The 23,174-nt window shown below is 47.6% G+C and overlaps 1 protein-coding gene across 3 annotated transcripts in view; it reads left to right on the top strand.

The window, feature by feature from the left end:
- The first annotated feature begins 15,906 nt into the window (after nt 1-15,906).
- Nucleotides 15,907-23,174, top strand: part of BARD1 (BRCA1 associated RING domain 1) — a 39,458-nt gene continuing 32,190 nt past the window's right edge. The window contains exons 1-4 of one of the 3 annotated variants that reach the window (XM_051622932.1): nt 15,990-16,086; nt 16,192-16,248; nt 16,912-17,032; nt 18,577-18,722. In XM_051622932.1, the coding sequence (XP_051478892.1) occupies nt 16,236-16,248; nt 16,912-17,032; nt 18,577-18,722 (280 nt within the window). In that variant the 5' untranslated portion in view covers nt 15,990-16,086; nt 16,192-16,235. Of the gene's footprint in view, nt 16,087-16,190; nt 16,249-16,366; nt 17,033-18,576; nt 18,723-23,174 lie in introns of those variants that run through there. The other 2 variants (XM_051622931.1, XM_051622933.1) reach the window with 2 other exon arrangements.

Here is a 23,174-nt window from a genome sequence, read left to right as displayed (position 1 = left end):
CATCACCAGGGGCTGAGTTACCTTTTGTGCCAAGTTACAAACAATCCCTACTCCCTGTGGAGTCTCCCAGATTCAACCTGTCCCTTTCCAGAGGTAGGGCACATCCCAGGCTCAATTCCAGGAAGACAAATGTGGTAGCTCCTTAGCTATCCTGCCTCTCAGCACCAGCTCCAGGTTTCTCTCTCAGCACCAGCTCCAGGTTTCTCTCTCAGCACCAGCTCCAGGTTTCTCATCACCCCTCTGCCTCCTTGAGGAGGACTGATTCTGATTCTCAGGGTTCCCACAAATACAGAGCCCTGCCTGAGAAAACAACTGGTAAAATCTATCTAAAAGATTATGAGCAGACTGGACACATCAGGGGAAGGATGGGGACATCTTCACCCTGCTGATGTAGGGGTGTGACAGCAGGTGCCCCCCTTTGTCAGCCCTCTCTGAATCCCCTTGGAAATGTTTGCTTTGCAAGACTCTGCTTTCAAAAAAAAGCCAGGCAACCAACAAGCTCAGTCCTTTCTTTGCTCTGAGCAGGGAGGGAAGATCATGGAAAATGTTAACCCTGGTGCCCCTGGGAGGGACAGGGGAGCACTCTGTGTACCACTGCCCATCACCTCTCCAGGAGTGAGAGATGAATGCTGCAGTCCAGGGGGAGAACAAGCGTTTCATCTCACTTCTTTGGAATGCCATCTCACTTCAGCCACCCTAATAACCTTCTTCAAGGCAACAGGGAGCAACAGTGACAGGCAAGTCCTGCCAGAGCGACTGTGCAGGCCGTGTGTGTTTTTGGAACAGCACGGGCCTCAGCTGAGCTTCATTTAAAAATGCTCTAAAATGTTGCAGGCAGGAGGTGTATCCAGTGCAACTGCCAAGCCAGGCTGGGGCCAGGGTGTCAAGGAGGAATTCTGTAATTGGTCAGGTGGATTGCGAGACAGATTCAAATCAGTTGTGTAATGGGAGCTGTGGACTTGGAGACAATGATTTGAATCTCCACCCTGGCTCCCCTTCATTTCTCACTCTGTGCTGCTGCTAAGAGCACACTGCCTCTCCAGCCTGATCCATGCTTAGCTTCCATCTTGATCCACGTGGTCCCCCAGGGCTGACTTCACAGGGTCAGAAAAGGTCTGGCAGGGGCTGAGGAAAGCTGTCCAGAAGGGCCAGCATGAAGCAATGGCTCTCTCAGCCCTGACCACTCTCTATAAATTCAAGGTCTAATTGGATTTTGTTGTTGTTGTTTCATGAGAACAGCAGGAGTGGTTTTGTTACTGGATCAGAGCAGAAAATGTTTATAGGTCAGTTGAACACATCCAGGTAAACATAACTCAGTGACTAGTAAAGCCAGGGGAGCAGGTGATACCCACAGACCTGCTGCCTGGGGGGGAATCACTCCTGGGATCCAAAATTTGTGGGATCTGACCTCGTAACAGGCTCAGGATGGGGCCCCAGCCTATCCTAGGGGCTGCAGCTTCCTTATTGCTGCTACTTCATGAAGCTGCTGTGAGGTTTTGGGGCTTTTTACAAGCCAAGAAGAATGTATAGTCCTGCACTTAATAGGGGAAGGGGTTTTTTTTTGTGAGCTCGTGGAGGGAGAAAAATGGTTGTTGGATGGCAATAGCACATAGCATGATCTTACTCTTTTTTTTTTGGTTGTGTTTATTTTTTTGCAGACAACAGCTGTGATCTTGCACAGCTATCACAAAATATCAACAGTGTATTAAAAGAGAGTGAACGAGAGAGAAGAAGCAGTGGGAAATGACACACACACACAAAATATAAATGAGTTCACCAGAATCATCATTCCACGACGGTAGTTTAAAAAAAAAAATCAAAAAATAATCAAAAAATCACTGTAATTAATTTAGTTGTTCAGGGAGAGGGTGGAAATGGCACTGAAATAGTGAGAAGAACATTAGTATGGGATGCAGCCAGTCTGTTGGCTCTGCTCCTCATGCTGCTCACACAGGCAGTGCTGCTAACGAGGGAGGGTGACCAGCCCCCCAGCTTTTAGAGCACAGGCCATTTTGGGCCAGACCTGGCCCCCCAAAATATCTGCAGCATGGGGGGAGCTGCACAAGGCCACCCCAAGGGGTGTCCATCCTGCTGCACCTGAAACCTGGCACGTGCCAAAACAGGGAGAGTCATCCTGGCCAGAGTCAGCCCAGGGGGAAGGACAGACAGAACTTGTGCTTGCAAAGCTTGGAACCAGGCACCTCTCCACAGCCCTCGGTTCCTTGGGGGGCTGCAGCCCCCCACTTCATTGCTAATTACTGCTAGAAGAGACTTTTGGAATCAGACCAGTGCCAGGGAGAGCAATTCTGAGGGCTCGTGCTGGGAGGTAAGAGAAATAGATTAAAGCTCAAAGCAACGATCTGAGAGCATCTACCCCAACCTCCTTTTATGCAGGCTCTGGAATTTTAAGCACCTGGTCTGTCTTTCACTGCAGGCAGGCATGTTGGGAGAAATGAAGGATCTCTTAGAAAGAGCTCAGGTCTTCACTGGCTCCAAGGAAAGAAACAGAAGAAGGCTTCTTCAGGGCACAACAGCATTTTTGGTAACATGTGCGAGAGAAAATCCAGGAGAAGACAAGGTAATAACTGAGGTTTTTACCTCCATTAGCAGGTCAAGGTGAACTCTCAGCCCTCTACTGACTATGTCCTAGTTACCAGTGAGAGGGGTTTTAGGCAGCCCTCTGCTTTAATGTGTGGTGGCTGTTCCACAGCCAGAGCCTCACAAATGGAGCTGCACCCGGAGTGCGATGGGGAGGAGGAAGCAGGGGGATGTGCCTCTCCATAACCAGACCCAGCCAGGTTATTTCTGTGCAAGATGGCAATGAATTTAAGTTCAAATGATACCAAACAGATTGAAATGCAATTAAAGGAGTTCCCTTAGGGTTGTATATCCAATTAGTAGAGTACCTTTAATTACATCCGTGCAGTTTCAAATAGACACGTGCTGAGAGGACCATCAGCACGGAGCTGAAGCCTGCCTGGTGACCCATATCCAGAGGAGTTTTGCATGGGTTTGCATCACCAAGTAGTGTCCCACCCCTCTAGTGGGGGAAGAAATCCCTGGGGTGGCCCAGGATCAGGGAGATGGCTTGCACAAAGCACCCAGGGCTTCTCAAGGTGTGGTTCCCAGCTGGGAGCACCTCTGTGTGAGAGCTTTTTCCCTCGCTCCTGCAGCCTCAGCAGACCAGGGCTGGTCCTGGAAAGTCTTTGTGGACAGCTGTGCTTTGGGATGGATTGCAAGGGATGATGAAGGTTTATAGAAAGAGCCCTGAGTCACCTTCTCAAGGATCCTTTATTTGGTGGGTGGCTGAAGCAGGAGCTTGGAGAAGCTCACAGGTGGAGTGGGGGCCCTTCATCTGAGCTGGGTCTGGAAACTAAAGCAACTGAGTTGACTTTGATAAGAAAACTCTTTTGAAAATTAGCAATGCAAACATTAAGATTTGCTAGAAACACTTGAGTACTTCTAGGTGTTCGTGAGCCATCTCTGAGGAGCTATTTGATCTCTAGGAACTCAAAACAGTTTTCTACCTCTAATCTTGAGCACAACCATGCCCTCAAAGCAGCCAGATGCAGAGGCTACAAGTTAGGAGCTTTGAGGCTTTGAGCCTTATTCAAAGTCCCTGTCAAAGCCCATAGTCAGGCTGCTCTGGACAGCAGCAGCTGTGAGACCACATCTTGCCCCCCCAAATTCCTCTTGACGTTGCTGTCATAGAGAGAAAGTGAAGCTGAAGGAGACTCCTCTTTGCCAGCTGTGCCACCAGCCCCAGGGCTGGTGTGTGTTCATCATGCAAGGGCCCAATTTTAATCCCCAAATCACATCACCTTGCACCAGACCCTGCCCTAAGATCAATGGTGTGATATAGGTGCATGTGGCTCATACACCCTCCTATGCTCCTCCTCAGGTGTTTCTTCAGGTACTTCCAACTTTGTCAGTAAGACAAAAGCAAAATTTGAGACTCCAGGCTTAATCAGATTAACAATTATAATCATTCCCATCCATCACTGCAAAGCAGGCTGAGATGCTGCTGAGTCCGTTCTGCTTCAGGAAGCTGGGAAATCAGGGCTGCACCTGATCAGCCAGGCAAGGGCAGCTCCAGGCAGGCTGTGAAAGAGGGAGAGAGTGATTGCTCAGGCTGACTTCTTTATTCATTCTTCTTATTAGCCTTCAGAGCCTCCCTGGAAATTACTGAGGCTTCTCCAGGGAGCCCAGTGCTGCACAGGGAGCCTTTACTTACAGGCTGGTGCTTCACCCTGTGATAAACCCTCAGCAGGAACGTGCTGGAGTGGCTGTGCTGGTTTCTTCCCTTGCTTCATCTGCTTTCTTCACCTTCACCACCTGAACGTCCTTGTTACAGCCCCAGCAAGCAGCTTTTTTTTACCCCTAAGCAGCTCTTTGCCACAGGTGGATGGGTGGCAGCAAAGGCAAAGGTTGCACGTTTGTTATAAACCACCCTGGGTGTCTGTCTGAGGTTTGCTGGGTTAAATGGAGCCTCTTGCTCCTCAGAAAGTGGGATTTATGGAACTGGGCAGGATTAGGGAATGTCACAAAGTTGCAGCAATGGGGACCTTCCCCAGTCAGCCCAGGTTTTGGGCTGGAAACTATGTGGTACATACACACCTAAGGTGCAAGCCTGTGCAGGGGGAGGCTGCTCGTGAACTGTTCTCCCATCGGTTTTAAACTGGTGTTTTCAAAAGAATGAAACCACAAAAAAACCCCATATACAATTTAAAAAAAAAAAAAAGCCCAAACCTTCAAAGTTCCTTAATGTGCCAGAGCTGGGCCCCCAGATACCCACAGGGATGGAGATGCTGGAAATGGCTCAGCCGTGGCCATCTGGAGGAGGGATGGGACAATTTGCTCCACAAATATTTGCCATGAGTGGTAATTCCAGGTTGTATATGGCATGTGAATAGTGTGCCCCTTTGCACATTATACCACTGCTTGTTCAATGGGAGAGAGAGGCACAATCCCAGGACTGCTCAATCCCTGTTTTATTCATCAGCCTCATCCTGATAAATTGAAGCTGCTGTGTTGTATTTCCCTCCCACTCTCCTCCTGGCATTTTTGAGCTCTGGCTCAAAGCAGAAATTGCCAGCTGAGATTGCCTGGCCAGTGTAACAGAGAACATCAGCCTGCGTGTTTACAGGAGTCCTTGAAATCATCTTAAAAAATCAGGAAGCTGTTTTTTCTGTCCACCCAGGCTGTGACACTGAGGTGCTCAGCACTGATCTGATGAAAACAGGAGGATCCATGCCACGGGGCTTTCCCATTCCCAAGGCTCTGTTTGTGGGGGGGAGCAGGAAAAAGGAGCCTTTGGGGCTTGGATGGCTGAGGGCAGGGGGGGCCTGGCAGTGGGGTGGAGCAGGGCTGGGGATGGGCACAGGCTCTGTGAGGGGAAGTTCTCTGCAGCGGAGCTCACGCATCATCTCACTTGCCTCAGATGTGCACTAAGAGAAGGGGTTGTAGGGGAAAAACAGAGCACAAAAAACACAGGGGTTGGTGCTTGGTAGGTTCAAGTGACAGACCCTGATGACTTGCAGGATGCTTTTTGGCACTTTTCCCCACAGAGGCTGGTGAAGCCAGCTCTGCCCCCCAAGCCAAAGGGGGAATGGCCCCTGTGGCTCTCAGGTCAGCCTAGTGTTTCTTCTGGCAGTTTGTAGCAATCCTATTTGTGGATTAAAATGCAGCTGTCAAGGCTGCTCATACAGGATTTATGATGTGGCCTCAAAACACAGGAGGAAAGGAAAGCTGGGCTCTCCTTTGATGTTTGCAAGTGCACACTGCAGACCTGAGCTGCACACACTGGAAATAAGGACAATTAATCACCAGCTAAGTGGCGCGTGGCTGCTCTCGTTTATTATAACAACACAAATCATCAGGAACTGCTATCATTAATTTGGATTTAATACGGATTAGGATAGAAAAAAAGAATATCCCTACCTGTTAAAAAAAATATAAACCCTTACTTGTAAGTGCAGATAGACGTGCCAGGGCTTTTGTTCCTTAGTTTCTTCCCACTAGGGAGTGAGTTGTTGCAATGTTCTGTGAGCTCTGCGTGTCAGGGTGTGCAGGGGTTCAGGCCAAGCTGCAGCTGAGCAAAATCTGGCTTGTGATTAGATGCTAGCTTGGCACTTTGGGGGGAAAAAGCAAGCCCAGGAGGTCTGTGGCAGGTTTCAGACAGCCCTTCCTCAGGCCCCGTGCAGGGCACGGGGCGGGGGTTCCCCAGGTGCTGCGGTGCATCTGTGCAGGGCTGTAGCAACCCCCTTGGTTTGCCTGGTTTCTCCATTTGCAGCTCAGCCCTCACTTGTGTATTTAACAAGCATGAAGCGTGATTCCTGTGGCATGCTGGTGCCCTCTGCTCCTGCCTTTGGAATTAAGGCTTAGCAGGGAAGGAGCATTTTAATTTAAATTAAGAGAGCATTACCCACTCACTTCATATCCTCCAGAAATGCCAGCTGTAGTACTTGCTGCTCTGCTATTTCCCCCTCCCCCCTTGTTTTGGCTTTATCCAAGGTAAAAGGTGGGGCTGGGCTGCTCGTGCACCAGAGCAAAGCAGGCAGAGGCACCAGTATGACCATCGCTGTGGGTGTGGAGCTTGTGCCAGGGCCAGAGAGGTGGTTTCATACCTCCCCAGAGAGCATTTCTGTGTTTGGTGGGGATGGAGATTCTCCCCACAGGGATCCTCATCTTGGTGCACACAGCATCTGTCCCTTGAGCACTCAGGTGTAGCCAGGGAGGTCTACTGGAACATCCCAAGATAACCTGAATTCTTCAAACTCAGGTAAGTTTGTTTTTTACTAAGTCACAGCAAATTTCTACACTAAACCAGCCCAGAGTCTGCAGTCCTCATCATCTGATTTATCCTGATGAAACTGGAGGAGCTGAGCACTGGACAATGCTGTGGAGATCCCTGCCCAACCTCATGGAGCACATGGCAACCCAAAAGGTAGATTTAAAAGTGAGAACTTCCAGGGGACACTCAGCTGCATGTCTTCAACCTATGGGGGGGGAAATGGAACTAAATCCTGACAAAGGCACCTTAACAGAAAGGAAATGTTCTTGCTTTCTCCATTTAGAAAAAAAACACCAAAACAACCTACAACACCCCCAAAAACCCCAATGTTTACAGTGGAGTATGTGCTGCTCTCAGCATCATCCCTTGGGGTCTGATGGACATGAAGACTCCAAACAGGTGGAAGGTCCCTCAGCACCCCCTTGGCATAGCCAGGAAACCTTGCCAAACTCTTTAATGTCACCAGAACTGTCTTCACAGGGGTTAGTCCTGGTTAAGAAATGGGATATTTGACATTTGGGAGACAGAATTCAAGAGGATTAGGATTTGGGGTTTTAAACTTTAACTAAAAGGAAATGAAAAAGGATTTTGTGTTTTAGGGTGGCCCAAAGGTTTCCTACAGGCTTGATACTGGAATGATACATTTAACAACAGCCAGGGGTAAAAAGAATGATAAAAAGCAGTGTCCAAAGGAGCAATTGCCTTTCATTTCCTCTGTTGCTTTTAACCTGTTGTGTGCTCACCAGGTGACATCGAATCAGGGAGAATTTCTCCAAGCGCTGAGCCAGGGCTGAGGCTCACACTCATTAGATTGGGGTTAATTATAATAACTTTAGTATAACGGGGATAATATAACAGGGCTAATTAGAATCGGGCTAATAATACGAGAGTTCAAGCTATAGCAGTCACTGCACAAAACCTGTGCCCCAGTTCTTCAAAGCTGGACTCGTATCCCGCTCAACTCCCGGGCAATCTGACATCTAAAAGCTGCTGCAAAGCTCTGACAGTGTTTTCCCCAGCATCCCGGCTCGTGTCGCACCCACCATATGTCTGCCTCTGCCTGCTAGCAGGTTGCACCAAATATTTTCCCTTTCTTATCATGGCTGAGCAAACAAACACCATCTGTGGGGCTCGTCGAGGGAAATCCTGGCCCCCTCCGCAGCAAGGGGAAGGCAGCCGCACGTGGCCGTGGGGCCTGACGTCCCTGCCATCCATACTCTGAGACAAGAGCCTGTCTCTGCTCCTCAGCCCTGCCCATCCACCCAGCTGAGTAAAGCCCTGGCCTTTTGCAAACATTCAAAACTCATATTCTGTTCTAGAAATGCTGGTTCCTTTCAAAGGAGACTGCCTATCGTCGACCCGGGCTTGTGGGGCTGCCTTGGGAGGTGGTAGGTGGAACAGGGCAAGGAGATTTTCTTTTGGTAGGATCTATCCACACAGGTACTTCCTGGATGTAACCATGCTGCCAGGGACTTTGGACATCTTCCAGCCACGCTCAAATCCCTGGCCCAGGTCTGATGGTGATTTTTGGTGCTGCTTGTCCTACCTAGAGACAGAGGTCGGGGTGGGCAGCTGAGGAGCAGTGCAAACTACTCCTTCTATGTTTAAACATTTATTACTTTGGAAGGCAACACTCCTGGGGGGCACCGCTGGATATGGAGGGTCTGTGCTATCCACTCATGGACCCCAGCACTGGTGGTGAGCCCTGGCAGCAGTGGGTCATCAGCAGTCCCTGAAGGAAGGGTTTGCACATGGTCCCCAGCTGCATGGCTGGGCGCAGGGCTTCCTCCTGCTTTGCCTTCCTCTGTTACTTGCCTTTCTGTCAGAAACCCCTCTTCTGGGAAGCACAGAGTGATAATCTCCATTTTGTAAACCCCCCCCCGCAGTTTTGACCTAGCTGGGAGTTCACAGGGAGCTCTCACCAAGTGAAGGGCTCAGCAGGCACGGGTGTAAATTACCTGCCACCTCGGATACTTTTCCGCTCGCCCTCCTGCAGCGCCGGGGCCAGAGCACGCGCTCTGACCAAACCTTGTGTACAAGTGCCCTTTGGATTTAGCAACTCGCACAGTGCCAGCAGAACCAATGAACCACAGGCTTCTCTGCTGCTGCCTTTAATTAAAAATGCCATGTCTGACAACAACCCACGTTCCTGCTATCGAGGCTTGGCTAATAACCTAGTGCTGCCACACGCAACGCTGACTGCGCTGCGGAGTCTGAAAACGCACTAAGACTTTTTAAAATAATCATTGTTATTGTTATTATTTCCTGTTGGGGATCACCTCCCTCCGTATTTGAAATCTTAACAACTTGTCAGTCTAACGGCTCTAACCAGTGACTGTGCTGAATGGTCTTAGCAGCCCCGGGGTCTTTCAAGTCAGCACCCACGAGGCCTCCGAGACCACAGGGAGCTCACAGGGCTCTGGGCGTGCAGCAAAACTGGCCCCAGAGGGGTGGCCTGAGGAGCAGACTAAGCCTGGTAAAGGCTTTGATTCTAACCTCTGAAAGAGGGAATTCAAAGCAGGAGGCTGCTGCTCCTCCCCCTTTTTTTTGTGTTTTTTTTCCTCAGTCTTCTGCTGAAGTGGCTCCATCCTGTTGCTTGCTGAGCAGGCTGGAGCTGAGCGCCCTGTGGTGGCAGGATGTGGTGGCTTTGGGGTGTGCTTGGTGTTCAGGCAGGCAAGAGGGCAGGGACCCCCTCTTTGCAGCTGCTTTGGCTCTTTTAACCCCCCAGGAAAACAACTGACTTGTGAGACTGGAGGGAACTGCCTTGCTCTGCACACTCCTTCCAGTGACACGGAACTGTATATTTATCGAAAACCAGTTGGGGAACCTCAGCAATGAATAAAACATCAGGTCTGGGCATGTTTAGGTACAGATGGGCAATGCTTTGAACTGAAGCATGAGGTAGATGAGGGTGTTTTTTCTTGAACCCTTCCTCAGCAGCCAGGGGTCATCCTACAGGGCGGGTTGTGCTGGGAAAGCCCCACCATGTTTGGAAACCCCACTCCCAGGTCAGCAGCCCGAAGCCAAGGGCTGCTGGAACCCTTTCACTGGCTTGGTGCCATGCCACACATTTATTTTAAAGTGTGTGGGCCTTCTGCTGCCTGGAATGGCTCAACTTCTACTTTAAAAAATTCTACATGTACCAAATTTAGAGATTTATTTCTCACTCCCCCCTGGTCCTCTGCATCATCATTCATTTATTTATTTATTTTGCTTCTGACTGTCCAATTGGTTGCAGTAATTCAAGACAGAGGAAGACGTTTCTTAGATTTCCAAGACTGCCAGCACTCCCTAACCTTTATAAAATTAGGGAGAATGAATCACTCGTGACTTTTACATCTTCCTGGAACGCCAGCATTTGTCAGATGCTGGCTGCCCTGGGCAGTGCTGCACCTCAGTTTAACTTAGTTGTAGATGTTTGTAAATCCCCACCTAACGTCTCTGCACAATGGAGACTCTGCACGCACACGGGGATTTATGGAGGGGGACACTAAACATATTTCAGCTTGAGGAAAGGAAGATGAGGTACTTATCTGTTTTATTGTCCTGTACAGTAGATATCGGCGTCTCATATTTTGTGAACATAAATGCCAGGTTGACTCAGGAGATCTATGGATCAAGTGTTGTTTGCAACCTGCTCTCCACGCTTCAAATTGTGTTAAAGTTTCATCTTGGCAGCCAGGCCTTTTGCCATCTTCCTCTAACTCTGCTGCACCAGGAGATGCTGAGTGCTTTTTATTATTATTATTATTATTATTATTATTATTATTATTATTATTATTATTATTATTATTATTATTATTATTATTATTATTATTATTATTATTTTGGAGCACGGGATGAGAACACAACGGCTCATTTTTAAAGGAGAATTGGCAGTTTTGGATTATTTTGTGAGTCTCCCCTGGCTTCAGCAGTGTGAGGGAGCAGGTCCCTGTCCCAGCCCCACCCCTGCAGCCCAGGAAGGTAGCGAGGGCTCTGTCCCTCACTGTCATCCTTCCCCTGCAGCCAGATGTGCCCACAGCATGGAAAGAGGCACCAGGGACATGGGACAGGATGGTCCCCAGCCTCACTGGGCTTGAGGACAAGCTCCTCCTGGGGCAGGACAGGGCCCAGAGCACTTCACCCTGCCCCTTCCCTCCCCCAGGACAGGCAAGGAGGATGCTGAGCTCGGACACAGCTCACTGCAGCCAGCTGTGGCCAGAAACACACCCAAGCCCACCTGCCCCTGGGGGCTTGTGACACCTTGACACGTCTCTGAATGAGGTGCAGTTGGCCCTTGGTTTTGGTTGAGTTCCACACTCGCCTCCATGGCTCGTGTTTCTTTGGCCAGAGCTGCTTCCATCCAGCGGGGATGACAGGCTGTCAGCAGAGGGGACACGGTGCCGGGTCGTTAATGCAGCAGGGGGGCTCCCTGAGCACCAGAAACCAACAGGCTATTAGGAAGACAACAAGGGCACTTTTCACAGCTGCGTCCAAGCACACAGATGCAGCTGTTGTGCTGCTGCTGACAACAGACAGCCCTCCTCTCTGTGCCAGCCAAACCCAGACGCGTGCGGATGGGAACACCTCCACCCAGCCCTCTCCCTCAGGGCTCAGGCCCAGATTCCACAAGGACACATTCAACAGCCAAGGACAGGCTGTTCTTTCACTCTTCAAACCCTCCACACATCTCCACAGCTTCCAGTCTCATGGATAAGGATCAGGAGTTGTCGTGGATGCAGAGAAAGCCAAGACACTGTTTCCTGGGCTCAAGGATGCTAGAGGACACGATGGCAATTGGTTTAAGACAGGCTGAACACACCACCCTGCAAACCAGTGTGGCAGGGTTTCACCCTGGAGTCATAGCATGGTCAGGGTAAGCAAGAGGACAAAGGGGAATAACATCTTGAAACTGGAAGAGGGGAGATTTAGAGTAGACATTGGGAGGAAATTCTTCACGGTAAGTGTGGTGAGACGCTGGAACAGGCTGCTCAGAGAAGCTGTGCATGCCTCACTGCTGGAAGTATTCAAAGGATGTTGGATGGGGCTTAACCTGGCCTAGTGGGAGGTGTCCCTGCCTGTGGAGAGGGTTTGGAACTAGATGATGTGTGACACATGAGCTTGCCCCAGAATTGCCCACAGTAACCAGTTCTCTGGGATCAGCGGAGCTGGGAGATGCCGTGATTCCCCCACCCTGTGTGGTGCTGTCTGGCTACTGTTAGTAGCAAAGGAAAGATTGAGCCTTCCGTAAAAAAAGGTGAGAAGATAGATAGATAGATAGATAGATAGATAGATAGATAGATAGATAGACAGACAGATAGATAGACAGACAGACAGATGATAGATAGATAATAGACAGATAGATGATAGATAGATAGACAGACAGATGATATATAGATGATAGATGATTGATTGATTGATAGATAATAGATAGATAGACAGACAGATAGATACACAGATGATAGATAGATGATAGATAGATAGATAGATAGATAGATAGATAGATATAGATAGATAGATAGATAGATAGATAGATAGATAGATAGATAGATAGATAGATGATAGACAGATGATAGACAAACAGATAGATGATAGATAGATAGACAGATAGATATGTAGATGATAGATGTAGACAGACAGATAGATTGATAGATAATAGATGATAGACAGATAGATATGTAGATGATAGATGTAGACAGACAGACTGATAGATAGATTGATAGATGATAGATAGATAGATAGATAGATAGATAGATAGATAGATAGATGATTGATAGATAGACAGATAGATGATAGATGATAGATAGATAGATAGATAGATAGATAGATAGATAGATAGATAGATGATAGATAGACAGACAGACAGACAGATGGTAGATAGATAGATAATAGATGATAGAGACAGACAGATGATTGATAGATAGATAGATGATAGATGATAGATTGATTGATTGATTGATAGATCTATAATAGATAGATAGATAGACAGATCTATAATAGATAGATAGATAGAGATAGATGATTGATAGATAGATAGACAAACAGATAGATGATAGATAGATAGACAGATAGATATGTAGATGATAGATGTAGACAGACAGACAGACAGACAGAGACAGACAAATAGATAGATAGATAGATAGATTGAGTGAGTGAGTGAGTGAGTGAGTGAGTGAGTGAGTGAGTGAGTGAGCGAGCCCAATTGAAAATATCCCCAGTGTTCAGGAGCTACAGAGGGTACAAACTACTTCAACAGAGGAGTCTGAAACCTGACAATTGAAGGGTAACTACTTAGAGAATGTTTTTAACCTTGATTTAACACCCATCGAAGTAGAAGTCGTTCTCTGTAGGTGAGGTAAGAGCTGTGGGAAATGCCCCCGTTGCCACCAGCCCCTGCTGTCAGGCTGCCACCACTCAGCTGAGCTGCAGAACCCGGCGTCTTGCTGCTTTTACTTTCCCTGGTGAGCTGGGACGAGGGGAAACTGTGTCGCCAGCCAGATTTCGTGGCTCTGTGCCACCGTGTCCTGATGTGATGAAGTTCCCTCAAAGAATAGCTAGCTCACTTGGATCATGTCTGCCCCGAGATTTATGGCTTGATGTTTATTCACCAGTGGAGCTTCTCAATGTGAAATGTCAGTAAGCCTGTTATAAATTGCTCCTGGCATTCCTGCTCTAGCTTTTATTTTGGCTGGGAGTGTTTCCACCTGAAAGTGATAAATTCCTGCTCTAACTGCTTCACGTGCTTCAGTAATTACCCCGTACTGCGTCCGGGCAAATATCACCTCAAAACCAGCAAAAAGTGGGAGACTGGGCTGAACTCAGAGGTGCTACTGGGAGAAACAAACACCTCTGAAACCCAAAGTAAGAGGGACAGCTGAAGTATCTCCTTCCGACTGACACCGGTGAATGGGTGGAAGGAAGACAGTGACATTTTTAAAGAAAGCCGTGGGCACAGGGGCAGTTTGGGGCAGTTTACTGACCTGCAGGGCCAGTTTTTGGGGCATTTTGTGGCAGTTATCGATCCCCAGGGGCACTTTGGGGCAGCTTGGGGCAATTTACCAATCCCCAGAGGCACTTTGGGGCAGTTTATCGATCCCCAGGGCCAGCTGGGGGCAGTTTGGGGCACTCTACCCATCCCCAGGGCAGTTTTTGGGGCACTTTGGGGCACTTTACCAATCCCCAGGGCACTTTGGGGCACTTTACCCATCCCCGGGGCAGTTTTTGGGGCACTTTGGGGCACTCCACCCAACCCCAGGGCAGTTTTGGGGCACTTTGGGGCACTTTACCCATCCCCGGGGCAGTTTTTGGGGCACTTTGGGGCACTCTACCCACCCCCAGGGCAGTTTTTGGGGCACTTCGGGGCACTCTACCCATCTCCAGGGCAGTTTTTGGGGCACTTTGGGGCACTTTACCCACCCCCAGGGCAGTTTTTGGGGCACTTTGGGGCACTCTACCCACACCCAGGGCAGTTTTTGGGGCACTTTGGGGCACTCTACCCACCTCCAGGGCAGTTTTTGGGGCACTTTGGGGCACTCTACCCATCCCCAGGGCAGTTTTTGGGGCACTTTGGGGCACTACCCACCCCCAGGGCAGTTTTTGGGGCACTTTGGGGGACTTTACCCATCCCCAGGGCAGTTTTTGGGGCACTTTGAGGCACTTTACCCACCCCCAGGGCAGTTTTTGGGGCACTTTGGGGGACTTTACCCATCCCCAGGAGCACTTTGGGGCACTCTACCCACACCCAGGGCAGCTTTTGGGGCACTTTGGGGCACTTTACCCATCCCCGGGGCAGTTTTTGGGGCACTTTGGGGCACTCTACCCATCCCCAGGGCAGTTTTTGGGGCACTTTGGGGCACTACCCACCCCCAGGGCAGTTTTTGGGGCACTTTGGGGCACTCTACCCACCCCCAGGGCAGTTTTTGGGGCACTTTGGGGCACTTTACCCACCCCCAGGGCAGTTTTTGGGGCACTTTGGGGGACTTTACCCATCCCCAGGGGCACTTTGGGGCACTCTACCCACACCCAGGGCAGCTTTTGGGGCACTTTGGGGCACTTTACCCATCCCTGGGGCAGTTTTTGGGGCACTTTGGGGCACTCTACCCATCCCCGGGGCAGTTTTTGGGGCACTTTGGGGCACTACCCACCCCCAGGACAGTTTTTGGGGCACTTTGGGGCACTCTACCCACCCCCAGGGCAGTTTTTGGGGCACTTTGGGGCACTTTACCCACCCCCAGGGCAGTTTTTGGGGCACTTTGGGGGACTTTACCCATCCCCAGGGGCACTTTGGGGCACTCTACCCACACCCAGGGCAGCTTTTGGGGCACTTTGGGGCACTTTACCCATCCCCGGGGCAGTTTTTGGGGCACTTTGGGGCACTCTACCCATCCCCGGGGCAGTTTTTGGGGCACTTTGGGGCACTACCCACCCCCAGGGCAGTTTTTTGGGGCACTTTGGGGCACTCTACCCATCCCCGGGGCAGTTTTTGGGGCACTTTGGGGCACTTTACCCATCCCCAGGGGCAGTTTGGGGCACTTTACCCACCCCCAGGGCAGCTTTTGGGGCACTTTGGGGCACTTTACCCACCCCCAGGGCAGCTTTTGGGGCACTTTGGGGCACTTTACCAATCCCAGGGGCAGTTTGGGGCACTCTACCCATCCCCAGGGCAGTTTTTGGGGCACTTTGGGGCACTTTACCCATCCCCAGGGCAGTTTGGGGCAGTTTGGGGCACTTTACCCATCCCCAAGGGCAATTTGGGGCACTCTACCCATCCCCAGGGCAGTTTTTGGGGCACTTTACCCATCCCCAGGGCAGTTTGGGGCAGTTTGGGGCACTTTACCCATCCCCAAGGGCAATTTGGGGCACTTTACCCACCCCCAGGGCAGTTTTTGGGGCACTTTACCCATCCCCAGGGGCAGTTTGGGGCACTTTGGGGCACTCTACCCACCCCCAGGGCAGTTTTTGGGGCACTTCGGGGCACTCTACCCATCTCCAGGGCAGTTTTTGGGGCACTTTGGGGCACTTTACCCACCCCCACTCCCCTCCCGCCTTTTTTCCCCGCGCGCTCCCCTCAGGGGAGGCCCCGCCCCTTTCCCCCCTCCCCGGCCGGGCTGCGCATGCGCAGTCGGGGCGCGCGCGCTCCCTCAGGGAGCCGTCCTGGCGGCGATGGCGGCCGCGGCGAGGCCAGCGGTGCTGAGTGACCGCTCCGGCAACCGCCCGGCCCCGGCTCACCAGCCTCTGCCTCCCGCCTCCCCCTGGCCCCACACCCGCGCCGCGCTGGAGCGGCTGGAGAAGGCGCTGAGCTGCTCCCGCTGGTAACGGGCGCCCCTTTCCTTCACAAACCCCCCCCCCCCCCCCGCCTTGCACTGCGGCCTTTACCTCCCGGCCGTTCTAAAACTGCCGCGTTTCTCCTCCCTCAGCACCGGCGTCCTGCGGGAGCCCGTGTCCCTGGGGCAGTGCCAGCATGTCTTCTGCCTGTAAGTATCCCTGGGCACCCCGAGGCCTTCCCCTCTGCTCCCATCCTGTCCCTGCTTCGGAGAAAGGGCTGCTGCCCTGGGGAGTCGGGCACCGGCGGTGATGGGTTTATTTTTTTAGGCCGGGGAGAGCAAAGAGGGAGCTCTGCCCTTCAGTGGGGTCCGGCCCGTGGCTCCAGCGTCGGTGCCTGGCTCACCAGAGGGAAGACCGGCTTCCTGAGTGCGGGTTTAGGCTTCAGGATGGTGGGCAGGTGTCCAGGGAGCCCTCAGACTGATGGGGGAGGTGTCCACTGGTAGTGGGGCAGGGCAAGGAAACAACTTCCAGTCCTTGCTGCCCTTTCCAGCTCCTTCCTCTTCCTGGAATGATCCCTCCCGCTTTCAAGAGGACTTTGTTGCTCTGCCTGAGAGGATTGGGGGCTGCTTGTCATTCCTTTGGCCTGCTATGCAAGTGGCTTTGCTCCTTCAGATCTGCAACTGTGCCTGTGTGCATGTGCATCCAGGCGTGTTGGGAAAGCATGAGTGCCTCTGCTTACAGCTTGTCAAATAATCTGAGTGTTTAAAGAAAACAAGCAACGGAGTTAAATTATAATCCTGCTAATGAGGCAAGTCTGCAGAGGTGGGAGTCACTTGGCCTGTCTTAGGACAGCTCACTGCATTCATTGTTAGTACAGGCAGAGTCTGAGATGCTCCTCCTCCAGAGCCTCATGTGGGGAAGGTGGTGTAACCTACGTGTCCTGTATGTCACTGCTCTTCATGGCATGAGAATGTCAACACAGGGAGTTAAAAGGTCAGTCATATATCTTAAACAGCTTCTGTGCACAGCACATGTGAGCTAATACCATCTTATGCTTGTTACAGTGGAGAGCATAGGCACTTTCTAGCCTCTGCTAAACTAGTCTAGTTACTCAGTTACTCTAGTAATTAGCTCTTGTTGATACTGTACATAATCTGTCAACAAAAGCAGAGTAAAGGCCTCCCTCCCTCATGGCTGTGTATTTCCTCTGTCTTCAGCTGCACATTTCTAATTGGAGCTTGAAGTCTTGAAGGCCTGAAGAATAAAATACTAGCAAAAGATTTTCTGTCTTTTTAAGGAGTAATGGATAATGGGACAGATGCCCTCAGCATCTGTTCTCACCAGTATGAATGTATTAGAAGATGTACCAATGATTTCTTTCCATCCAGATGTGTGGTTTCTTTCCCAGCTTTGGCCATTAATTGCTGTAGAATATTCTGCTGTCTGAAGCAATTTCTTTTTACTTGTTCCATTTGTACTACCTGTCCACAGAGTACTTGGTAAAATACCCCCCAGAAGCCTGTACAAGTTATTTATGAATGTGTGTTCATATTTATCTTATAAAATGTTTTCTTTTCTCAGGTGTAGTGTGGATTGTTGAAGGGTGCCTGTAAGGGTGGCTTAATAAACATAATTGTTTGGTACCCAAGCTTTTGTTTTTCTCCTTTATATACCTGACCTTTTAGTCATCAATGTCCCCTTTGGTGACTGAATTTTGGATAGTGGCTGGTGGTGTTTTTTCTAAAGCTAAGGACATTTAGATTAATTTAATAGGATAGGTTGGAATTGAGAAGTAACAATGACCCTTGAATCGTGCAGTTCAGTGGCAAATCTGAAGGTCCTCTCACTGGACTAATCAAATGAATAAAAGATTTTAGGCTGACGTGGGGAAAGCAGAATTACTCAGAAGCTGCAAGTGTTAAATGACTGATGCTAAGTAAATATGTTCCCCCACCTTACCTTGATCATCTGACATGAATGCTCTGAAAGAGAAAAGTGATGGAACACCTGCAGATCCTCATGGGAATTTTTACAGGGAAGTATTCAGACAGGTGAATCTTCACAACATCAAGAAAATGTTAAGTGTGAACAAAGCAGAAATGGTAGTTTACTATGAGTTGGCTTGCTATCACTTTTTTAAAAATAGAAAGAATAGCCCTGTCTAGGTGAGGTGTAAAAGCATGTGGAGTTTTCTCAGTTCAAGCCCAGTTGTTATCTAGAGACAAAGAGCACCAAGCTTTTAGCATACCTTGAAAATTTGGATCAGGTTGTGAGTGCGTGGGACTCCAAAATACCACCTCTTTCATTGCAGTGTCCTGACAAGGCCATGGACTTGGCTTGCTTAATTATGGCTTGTCACTTGCCATGATAAACGTGTCTTCTCCTGCATTTGTGACTTAACTTGTGTGGGCTTTGCCGTTGTGGTTTGGCAAGGTTAAAGTGAGATGGTCTCGCTGAGCCTTTGGCTGTGAAAAGGTTGGTAAGAAGCACAGGAGATAACTTGTGCTGGGTAATGGGTTTTTATGTTTGACTTTCAGATCTTGTGTGGGCGACTGCGTTGGCACAAAGTGCCCGGTGTGCCACGTGCCAGCCTGGGTGCAAGATGCACGTATAAACCGGCAACTCGATCACATCATCCAGCTTTGCAGCAAACTGCGGCATCTCCTGGGTGTGGACACCTCAGGTAAGAGCAGACCTGGGGCTCTGGCAGCCCTTGAATCCAGATCACTCCCATTCATTTCTCGGGCTCTGAAAGAATGAGCAGTGCTGCCCTGCTTAAGATTCTGAAAGGCTGTCCTGAATCATGTTTGGAAAATTGGATTTGAAGAGAACTGTCTGTATAGATTGCTTGTTCTTTGAGTATGTTTTACTAAGAAATCTGCATGAGTGGGTTAGTCCATAATTCATTAGAATCTGTCTTCCAGAATTAGACAAAAGTGGGATAGATTCCCAAGTCAAGTGGCAGTTAGTTGCATGAGTCAGGGGCACAAGTTGTTACATCTTGTGCTCTCCAAAGAGTACAAGTGTAGTGTTCTTAAGTGCATGCTTCTTTTGGGGGGCCCTGCTCAAGGATTAGTGCATCTGTTTTCTTACCTCTTGTGGATTGTGCATCAAGGTGTGCGTTCTGTCCCAGTAATTGTTAGTTCAGGGCTTTTGCACATGAAAAAAAATATTTCTGTTCCTTGCCTAAATGGGGAGGGAGACAAGTCTTAATGTATTTATTTTCTGGTCCCTAAGAATCAGCTGGTCTGCTAAAATGGAATTTTGTCATTACTGACTGCTAGAAGATTGCAGAGATCATACTCGGGGAGTTTATACCTATCAAATTTTGGACTGATTGTCAAAGTAGGAAAAAAACAAAGTGAAGTAAGTGTGGGTGAATGGATGTTTCTTCTCCAAGCTCAGAGAGGAGCATTTTATGTAATACCAAGTTTTGGAAAACATTCATTTAGCTGTCAGATACTGAAAAGGTAATTCTTCCTTCGTTATTGCTTCCTAGTACGTTTGTCTAAATCAAAGATTTTTTTCCTAAAGTCTAATCCCATCAGCACCTTCATTTTCGTTTATGGGGTAGCTCTTTATTGACATCAAAATGCATTTAAGTTAGAAGGCTTGAAGCTTATGTCCAACTGTAAAGGAATAAATTTTATATAGATACAAAATCATATGGTGATTAAATCTTCTGGAGCATAGAAAATATAGATTGTGGCTTAAATAGGATTTCAAGGGAACATTTTAAGTGGTGAAGGTTTTTAAAAACATAGTTGAACTGGAATCTCATGGAGAGGAGCTATTTGTGGTGCTATAAATAAAGCATTTAAAATACAACATAGTAGTATTAGTCTTAGCAAAATGATCTGATGTTTAACTGTGCTAGATGCTGAGTAATACATTTAATCCTAGAGTTATTTTAGAACAAAGTTTGCCTGGTGTGCAACCTCACAGAATTAAGTGATGTTCTTTTTGTCATTCTTTGTTCTGACTTAAAAACAGACACCAAATTGAAAGTTTACAAGAGTTTTATTTGGAGCTAAAGTTCTGAACTGATACAGGAGATGAGTTCCCATCACTTGTAGTCTCTGCAGTAGATTAATGGCCGTGGATATTTCATACTGAGGTTAAGGGAAGAACCTCCAGAGTTGGTGATATTTCACTGTCAGGAATGGTTTGGATACATAAGTAAATGAGCAGACCTCTAACAACAGCCACTTGTGTGTAGTACTGGAGCAAATCACAGGATGCTGTAGCTTTTGAGATTTTTATGAGCAAATCCTTTAGGATGCTTTGTCACTCATCACTGGCGAATCTGTCAGCTCCCATAGATGTGTGTCTTGAACTTAATGCATGTAAAGTGAAATATGTTTGAGTTTTGAGAATCAGGGCCTCTCACTAAGGGTTTTTTTTCCTGTTCTTACAGCAGTCTACTTCTGCCACGTTCCTGTCAGCAATATTTTCTTTTCTTTTTTGTTAGAGGTCAGAAACAGTATTTTTCTGTTCCAGTAAGGAAATAGAACAAAAAAAAAATCAGTCTTTCTGTGAAGAAAAGGAAGACAAGCAGTTGAAAAAGGAGTCTTCCCATATATTTTGTGTATTTGTTATAGATGCCTTCTTTTGAGACAGTGGTGGCTTGTCTCAAGGCTTCTGTTTAAGATCCTTGTTGACAAGTTTCTGATGCTAATGCATCATTTTACCTGTTTTTAAACCTAAGACACATCTAGTGAATGCAGTGAATTGTTTGTGTTGTCTTGAAAAACACACAGAACTCCTGGGACCTTTTCAGAATAGGAATGAACTCATGTTTTGAATAGTTCAAGTATAAAAATCCCTCTACCCCCTTGTTCCACCATGGAAGTAACTCAGGAAAGACTGCACAAACTACCTCATGTTTCCTTTTTAAATTAAAAGGAAGCACAGCAGATGACACTGCAGAATAGTACTGGGGTCACTGAAGGGAAATTGGCAAAGAACAAAGCTGAAACTGACTAGAAAATGGAAGATACAGGTAGTAAATGCTGAGTCTTAAAATTCATTCACTTGTTAGAGATGTTACGTCCTTAGTCTATGGCAAGGTAAGGTGACCCATCTGACATTTTCACTGTTAAGTGTTGTAGCTTTACAAGGATAATAGGAAGCTATTTGGCTGGCTTCATAGGTGGGGTGCCTGCACCTGCAGAATCTTTAGCTTTAATGTTGCAGAGTCCAAGACATCCTGAGAACTGGAGCTGATGAGATGATGGGCTTCCTAGGTGGGTAATTGTTAAGAACCTGTTGACCCATGGACATAGTGTATATAGTATAGTAGAGATGAAGAAGGCTGATTTTACAGCAATGATTTTGAAAGTGAGTTTCTAAATACCTCAGCAGATTTTTCTGTGTGGTGTTATTTAAGAAGAAGATTGCTGTAAATTTTCACAACAACCACTTACAGTTGTTTTATCTTATTCTTTCCAACAATCTCCTTCACTCTGGCATAATCAACACAAAGCCCCACACACTTCCTCATACAAAGCTAGACCTTGCAGGTGTTGATCAAAGCTTCCTAAGCTCATGTTGATGCTGGTGGACAGTAGGAAAAATTAACTTTTGATTAGTCTTTAAAGTAGCATAATTTAGTTTCACATTTACTGATGTGGAGGCAGAGATACTGAACTCCTGTTCAATAACAGGTTACGTTGCATTTCATGTATGCTATGACATTTTTCATAATAGCTAAAGATGAGTTTTTGAATAGCTGGAATTTCTCCCTTCACCCTCCCCTCCCCCCTCTGTGTTGAATATTTAACTTGCAAAATAATGATTCTTTGGTGAAGGCACTAGTGTTGCACAGATGGTACCAAAGCACTTCCCTTTGATTTTTAATAAGGGACTAGTTTGTCAAAGAGATTTCTCAACTTCTGTTCTGAAACCCATAATAGAGAATAATTTGAAAAGGCACACAATGTGCATCATTATATTCCTTTGATGCAGATTAATGACAGCTAAACCACATTTTCTAATTGCTCCTTTTTTCCTGCTCTAGCCTGTTACTGCACTACAGCAGAACTTGGATATGTAACTTTCTAGGCTGCAAGGCACTGCCTGTCTCCTTTTTGTCTACTCAACCTTTTTAGCACTTAAGAAATTTAACTCTATTATATGTCAGCGTTAAGAAACTTGTGCTTGTTCTGTGCAAATAAGTCTAATTTAAAAATAATTCAGTTAAAATATTATGAATATGAATGTTTTAATAACATAACGTAATGGAGAGTAAATTTATTGAGTTTGTTATAGGCTGATTCTAATGCTGTTATTGTAGATAGTCTTTACACTTATTGGAGATGCTGAAAATCTTTAATTAGTGGGGTATGCATTACTGATTTACTTTGTTTTAATGAGTCTCTACAATTTTTGGGAGGATACTCCTTATGTGTTAAAGACAATTAAACCTTAATTATATACACTAATTTTTTCATTCCTGTGGGGACACAAGGTCTGGCTTTCAAGTTGGAGACAGCCAAGAATTCCTTTGGATCGATTTTTCTATCAGCAATTTTCTCTGAAGATAGTTTGACTGAGTGCACTTAGCTACCAGATAATACTCTCTTTATACAAATTAACATTTGTATGTTAAACCGTAAGTTTCTTAGCACTATGTCTTTTCTCTCTCTGCCTCTCAAAGGATTAGATTTTTCAGGGAGGGTAGATTGGCCATTTGTCCTCGTTGCTTCTACTCCCTACCCTGTATGCTTTGGAAGTGGAGGAAAGGGGCAGCAGAGGCTAAGAATAAAGTTTCTTTGCAGATGCTGTGTAGAACTGTTCAGGTAGAGTTGATGTTAGCTACAGAATATTCCAAAAGATGAAAGATGGAGTTATTGTAGACCAGCTGAGACACACCAAACACCTGGCAGAAATTGCAAGGCCTTCCCCCAGTGGGCTTTGGAGATTCTCTGGGTGTGCACACCTGGCCTCCCAGTGTCCCAGATCTCTAACACGCATGGCCTTTTGAACATGTTCTGTGAGTGCCTTCCTGTTCTAAAACATTCAACATACTCTTTTACACCTAAAGAAGTTGGATGCGAGGAAAAATAATCCTGGGAAAGCATTTGATATATTTTTGGTGGATTTTTAATAACCAGAGTAGTAGGTCCCTACTGAG

The sequence above is a fragment of the Apus apus genome, chromosome 6 (assembly GCF_020740795.1).
Source record: "Apus apus isolate bApuApu2 chromosome 6, bApuApu2.pri.cur, whole genome shotgun sequence".
Classification (NCBI taxonomy): domain Eukaryota; kingdom Metazoa; phylum Chordata; class Aves; order Apodiformes; family Apodidae; genus Apus; species Apus apus.
Note: the sequence above shows the minus strand (reverse complement) of the source record. Positions and strands in the feature narration are given on the sequence as shown.